The sequence below is a fragment of the Corylus avellana genome, chromosome ca7, assembly GCF_901000735.1.
Source record: "Corylus avellana chromosome ca7, CavTom2PMs-1.0".
Taxonomy (NCBI): domain Eukaryota; kingdom Viridiplantae; phylum Streptophyta; class Magnoliopsida; order Fagales; family Betulaceae; genus Corylus; species Corylus avellana.
This window is the reverse complement of record NC_081547.1, coordinates 22,460,518-22,467,214: the sequence shown is the minus strand read 5'-3', so window position 1 is coordinate 22,467,214 and position 6,697 is coordinate 22,460,518. Positions and strand designations below refer to the sequence as shown.

The 6,697-nt window shown below is 36.5% G+C and overlaps 1 protein-coding gene across 1 annotated transcript; it reads left to right on the top strand.

Moving 5' to 3' along the window:
* Positions 1–4,133: 4,133 nt before the first annotated feature.
* LOC132188386 (cytochrome P450 714C2-like) lies at positions 4,134–6,168 on the top strand. Its single transcript, XM_059602820.1, has 5 exons — positions 4,134–4,462; positions 4,540–4,766; positions 4,873–5,114; positions 5,213–5,570; positions 5,690–6,168. The coding sequence occupies exons 1-5, from the start codon at positions 4,168–4,170 to the stop codon at positions 6,113–6,115; spliced, it is 1,548 nt and encodes a 515-aa protein (XP_059458803.1). The 5' UTR covers positions 4,134–4,167; the 3' UTR covers positions 6,116–6,168.
* The last annotated feature ends 529 nt before the right edge of the window (positions 6,169–6,697 follow it).

Here is a 6,697-nt window from a genome sequence, read left to right as displayed (position 1 = left end):
TCAGTAGGCTCAAGACATATCCTTTTTAAAAGTAAATCACACTAAATTCATTGACATGTCACATGGTAGAATAAAAACAGTTTCATAAGCATTTATTTACCTCATGCAATGTTCCTCATTCCCAGACATCTCAATCAACAAGTCATTGCAAATCACACTCTAATATTAGACACCACATGTTTGGAATACTAATCTACACACGCAAGACCCTAATCATGTGGTTAGAACCCTAATCCATTGTTAAAAACTCTAATTATGTATTCTCTGGCATCGTTGAATGTTCGTTCTTCGATGTTGAACATTTATCCTTTGAAGGTTGAATGTTCGTGCTTGAGGATCGAACATTCGTTCCCTCGTTCAGGAATTAAAAACCTTAATAATGCATCTTAAATCCTATTTTCATGCAATAACCTTCGCTCGTATACAACACTGAGGTCCTAAAATACTAAACATGAACTCCATTCATGTATAGATCAACTGGGTTTATTTTCATACACCATTTAAAACACTTAAATGTTATAATATGTATATGATAAATTCATCGTTAAAATATTAAACATATGTGATGAAAATACTATATTATGAGCACTTAACCATTATTAAATCTGTAATACAAAGTTCAATGTGAAATCTTCGTGTTTCATGTAAGATTCTTTTGCATAAAATGAACCCATGCATTTAACAAATCGCATACTTCTCTTAACAAACAACCAAAACATGTTTTAAGTGTGATTTAAAACAGTAAAATAGGCATAAAACTAAGAGATTAAAGATTGGTTACCTTTAGGTAGGAGTCCCCCAAGCCTTTGGAGAGACCAATAGGGGTGGGCAAAAACCCGCCCAACCCGCCCCGCCCCGCTCGGGTTTCTTGTGTTTTTTTGCGGGTTCGGGTATGATTCTTTCAACCCGTGCGGTGCGGGTCGGGTTGCGGGTTTTAAGTTTTGGTACCCAACCCGCCCCGACCCGTCAGCCTAAGTATAAAAGCTAAAAAACCCTAACCCTACAGCCTCTCTCTCTTTTCTTCAGCGCCGCCTCCCCCTTTTTCTCTCCCTCTCGCTCTCTCGTCTCCCTTGCTCTCTCTCCGGTGTGTTCTCTCTCTCTGCCTCTCGTCTGCTTGTCTCTCTAGTCTACATCGCCGCTCCACCTCCTTAGATCACTGCTGTTGCGCTGCTCCCACCTCCACAGACCGCGATCTTGTAGATCCAGGTTTTTTTTTCTCTCTCTAGACCTCTTTCATGAATCATTATTTGGTTTTCTTTTTCATTGTTTATAGGTTTGATGCAAGGTTGTGTATATTTGTTTGTTTCTTGGGGTTCTGTGTTTATAGGTTTGAATCGTTTGATGTAGGTGGTGTTTGTTTCTCGGGGTTTTGAGAGGATCTGATGAAAATGGAGGAGAAGAAAGACGATCTGGAAAACAACCCGCACAACCCGCAATACCTGCCCCGATCCGCCTAACCCCGCAATACCCGAACCCGCACGGGTATTGTTGTCTGTGCTCGGGTGGCGGGTTGGGGAAAAGGCGGATACCCGCCTCGCCCCGACCTGTGCCCGGTCCAAGGTTTCTAAAATGTGGGCAAAATGGGTCTCACTCAGATTTTATTGTTGTCCGTGCCAAATCCAGTCTGGCCAGCCAAAAAAAAAAAAAATCCCTTTTTCTGTTTGGATGTTAGAATATTCTATAGTTATGCCTAGGGGTGTAAATGAGCCGAGCTTGGGCTGTCCAAGCTCGGCTCATTTATTTTTGGGCCAGGCTCGAGCTCGACTCGAGCCCAATTTTGCTGCTCGAGCTCGGCTCGACAGGGTTGGAACCTTGTTCGAGCTCGAGCTCGAGCTCGTCAATTTTGCTTGAGCTTGACTGTTTTTTTGTTTTTTTGGTAATTTAAGTGTATTAGATTACAAAAATCATCCATACAGAATATTTTGCACCTTAAAATACTAAAGAACATTAACAAACATAACATATTAATGTCAACCTTACAATTAAAACTAACAAAATCAACTAAAATGCTAAAGAACATTAAACAAACATAACAAATTCATCTCAACATTACAATCATCCATACAGAATCAACTAAAATGTTAAAGAACATTAAACAAATATAACATATTAATCTCCACCTCAGAATTCCATACATAATCAACTAACATAATCAACTAAAATTTTAAAAAATAGTTATTAATGATAATATATATATATATATATATATCTTATATGTTTTTATATTAATATATACATATATTATATATATAATATATATACACACATATGCATAAATAATTTTTTTTTTTTAACAAAAACAAAGGTATATAATATATTTGTTATTATTGAGTAAATGAGTAATGTTGATTATATATTGTTATTTGTTACTTGATAAAAAATATACGAGCCGAGCCTAATAAGCGAGGCGAGCCTTATATGAGCCGAGCTCATGAGCTGTTCACGAGCTTAGCCGAGTCGAGCCGAACTTGCTTCGTTTAATATTCGAGCCAGGATTTGTGTTCACGAAGCGCTTCATTTAATATTCGAGTCGAGCATGAGCTGAGCTTATGCGAGCCGAGCCCGAGCTTGCTCGCGAGACGCTTCGCTCACTTAACAGCCCTAAGTGTGATACAGTGTAGCTCCAAGAGCCAACCTGAACACATGGGCTTTAAAATCCTTGTTTCTCCAATATTGCTGAATCCCCAACGCCATGACATAATCCCAGCAAACATGATAATTTTCCAGTTCACAAAGCTGTAATAGACAACTAAATTCTTTTACTGTAACTACACAAAAACACAAAAATATAAATGGTCTCTTTTTCCGCTCCATATCTGGTGTAGGGTGGAATTCACACTAAACAAGCTTTAATAAAAAAAAAAAAAATCATATATCAAGTTTCCTGACATTGGATTGGAACCAGTTTGATAGCGTTGGAAACCTAATTCAAAGATCTACCAATTCATGTCTTAAGAGGGTTTTGTAATTCCAAGGTTTACCAGATCATTGCTTAAATGTAGTAATTTTGTAAATTCTGCAAAATTATAAATCATTCGTTTATGTTCAGTTCCGCTAGTGTCATTTTTCCTTACCCAATTCTCTTAGAATTGCATAGCCAAAAAAAAAAAAAAAAAAAAGAGCTTGTCCCACATTTGCCAAGGAGCAAGAATGGATGAATTCTTAAGCATTACGGGTCCTCCTCCGGTCAATAATTGCCCGGATGGAGTAGTTTTTGTGAGTTTCGCTTAATTATGAACCATTCTCTCCAATTCAGTTCCAAAGTGCAATTTCTCTTCATACCCAATTTTCTTGTTATTGCTGAAGAAAAACAAAAAAACATTGTAGAGAAAAAAATATATATATCTTTTAAGAAATACTAACCCAAATGACACGTTTTGATACAAATAGGATAGTGTGTTGTCTAATTTTTTTTTTTTTTTTTTGGGTTTGACATCTAGTGGAGCATTTTGCCTTTGATGATGTATTGAGCTGCCCTTGGCGACGTGTGTTGTCTAATCTAATCAATAGAAGTTTTAAAACTTTTATATTGTATATATTTAACTAATATTGGGTAAACGAATCTTATCCAACAACTTGTTTTCTTGTTATATAAAACACTTTTTAGACAAGAACTTTAACTTATGTATTTTTTTTTTAAGTAATGGGAGAGATAATTTTTTTATTTTCTTTTTATCTTTTTAAGGTCGATGTAATTTTTAAAATTATCATTAAATTTTAAATAAATCATACTTGAATTTTGATTCAAATGTGATTTTGAAAGCCACATCAGCTTAAAGAAGATAAAAAGAAGATAAAAAAAATGGTCCATAGTATTACTCTTCCTTTTTTTCTCTTTTATTTATTTATTTTTTTTTTAAGAAAATCTGCTTAATAATTTTCTATTCATTATTTATTTATTTGAAGAGATACTATAGCTCAAGTCTATTTTAGAAAGAGGATGCACAAGCTAAAGTTTGTGGGGGTAATTTTGGAGGGATGGATTAATCTTCATTTTACACCACCCTGAAAAAAAAAAAAAGAAATTACAACCACACATTATAACATATCTAGAAGGTACGTACGACAGAGTCAAAGCTTCATTATATACAGAACCATGCAATCCAAAATGCTTATCAAGAAGAGAAGCCAGTTTTGGAACAAAAAGAGATCTAGAGACTAAAAGCCATGGAGCAGCTATTGCTTCTTTCTAAGATCATCATCACAATCGCCTTGCTTGGGTTGGTTACCACGCTTATGAAGATGTGTGAAGGTCTAATATTGAAGCCAAAAAGGCTTCGAGAAATTCTGAGAAAACAGGGGATCAGAGGCCCTCCACCCTCTTTTTTGCTTGGAAATATTGGTGACATGAAGAAGATGAAATCCTCACCCTCAAAGGCTCAACAAAAAGGAGAGCAAGTAATAACCCACAATTGCTCTTCTGCAATCTTTCCATTCTTCGACGAATGGAGAAAATCATATGGTAATAAGTAATAAATTGCTTCAGATCTCATATATTTTTGAATATTCTGAATGGTTTGTTTATAATAATGTATACAGGTTCAACATTTATGTTCTCCCTTGGCAACATACAAATACTGCACATGAACGATCTTGAGGTGGTGAAGGAAATAAGCATATGCACTTCCTTAGACTTTGGAAAGCCTTCGTATCAATCCAAAGAGCGTGGTCCTCTGCTTGGTCAAGGGATCCTGACTTCAAATGGAGCAACATGGGCTCACCAGAGGAAGATCCTTGCTCCTGAACTATACATGGACAAGGTTAAGGTACGCTTCAAATCGAACTTAGCTACTTTCAGGTAGGAGAGATCACAATTGTTTATAAAATTCGTTTACGAGAATATCTTAGAAGACTCCTTTATACCTTGTGTAGGGCATGATGAAGATAATGGTAGATTCCTCGATGGCATTGGTGAACTCATGGAGGATAGAAAGTGAGGGCGGGGTTGCAGATGTACACATTGATGAATATATGAGAAGCTTTTCCGGGGATGTAATTTCAAGAGCCTGTTTTGGGAGCAACTATTCCGAAGGGGAGGAGATATTTTTAAAGCTTAGAGCACTTCAAGAGCATATGTCTAACAAGATTTTATCCAATGGCATTCCTGGAATGAGGTTTCATCTTTTCCCTACCCAAAATCACTTTATGTCTAGCATCACATAAAAAGGTTGTTTTTTGATAAAAAGTGGTTGCTTGTGTTGCAATCAATCAGACATTTTCCAACAAAGAGTAATAGAGAAACATGGAAGCTGGAAAAAGATGTTCGCACTTTGATTCTCGACGTAGCGAAGGAAAGAAAGGAAGCAACATCAGGGAATTATGATTTGTTACATATGATTCTTGAAGCTGCCACCAGCAGTGGATTTTCCAAAGAAGAGACAGAAAGATTCATTGTAGACAATTGCAAGAACATATATTTAGCTGGGTACGAGACTACTGCTGTCTCTGCAACGTGGACACTGATGTTGTTGGCCTCAAATCCTGAATGGCAAGCCAGAGTTCGTGCTGAGGTGCTCCAAGTTTGCGGAGGTCAAATGCCTAATGTTGACACGGTTCGCAAGATGAAAATAGTAAGCGATGCCCAACACGTGGATTCAAGACATTGACATTTAACCCAAAAGTTTAAACTAATATGAAAAAATGAATTTAATTATTCAATTTATATTCTAATCGTTTTAATCATTGACAGTTGACAATGGTAATTCATGAATCATTGAGACTTTACCCTCCGGTGCCAATAGTGTCGAGGGAGGCAATGAAAGACATGAAATTCGGAGATATTCAGGTGCCTAAAGGTGTCAATGTTTGGATCTTGTTGGTAACCTTGCACCAAGACCCTGATATTTGGGGACCTGAAGCCAAGGAGTTTAACCCTGAGAGGTTTGCCAATGGGGTTAGTGGTGCATGCAAGCTTCCTTATGTCTACATGCCTTTTGGAGTTGGTCCGCGTACGTGTTTGGGGCAGAACTTTGCCATGGTAGAGCTCAAAATTCTTTTAGCTTTAATTGTCTCCAACTTCTCATTCTCCTTGTCACCAAAATATAGGCATTCCCCGGCAATGAGGTTGGTTATAGAGCCTGAAAATGGTGTCAATCTCCTTATTAAGAAGTTGTGAGCTATAAGCTGACCAGTTGATGGTTGGTTATTAGCACAATTACCATATTTATTAATGCAATTATTAGTAATGATTCATGAATTTTTTTTACTTCTTAAACTTGGTTTGTTGCTAAAATGGTCAAGAAAATAAAACACATAAAATGATGTTAAGATACTGATAAAAGGCATAAAATATCCTTTTATATATATATAAGAAGCTTTATAAACCAGAACTCAAAGGTCCCGTTTGATTTGCAAAATAGACTCTTGGATTGGACTAGTTAACACTAGGTATAACTAGTCCTTTGTTTTGTAACACTCTATTCCTGAGAATAGTCTATTCTCATGGGACTACTAATTTCAGACACACAGGGTTGGCTAAGTCACTTAAAAATGAGTGGCTTAGATAATCATTTCCTGTTGGATTAAATTAATTGTGTAAATTGCCACAAAAAACCCCACTTGTGGGATCAAATTTCGTTCTCTCTCTCTGATTCTTTTATATTTTGTTCTCTCTCTCTTTCTCTATCTCTCTGTTTCTCTTTTTTCCGTCTCTATATTTTGTTTTCTCTTTCTCTATCTCTCTTTTTCTTTTCTCTCT

Coding starts and splice junctions, on each gene's coding strand:
- LOC132188386 (XM_059602820.1), top strand. CDS start 4,168: ATGGAGCAGCTATTGCTTCTTTCTAAGATCATCATCACAATCGCCTTG. Junction 4,767..4,872: donor TATACATGGACAAGGTTAAG/GTACGCTTCAAA, acceptor TACCTTGTGTAG/GGCATGATGAAGATAATGGT. Junction 5,571..5,689: donor CGGTTCGCAAGATGAAAATA/GTAAGCGATGCC, acceptor AATCATTGACAG/TTGACAATGGTAATTCATGA.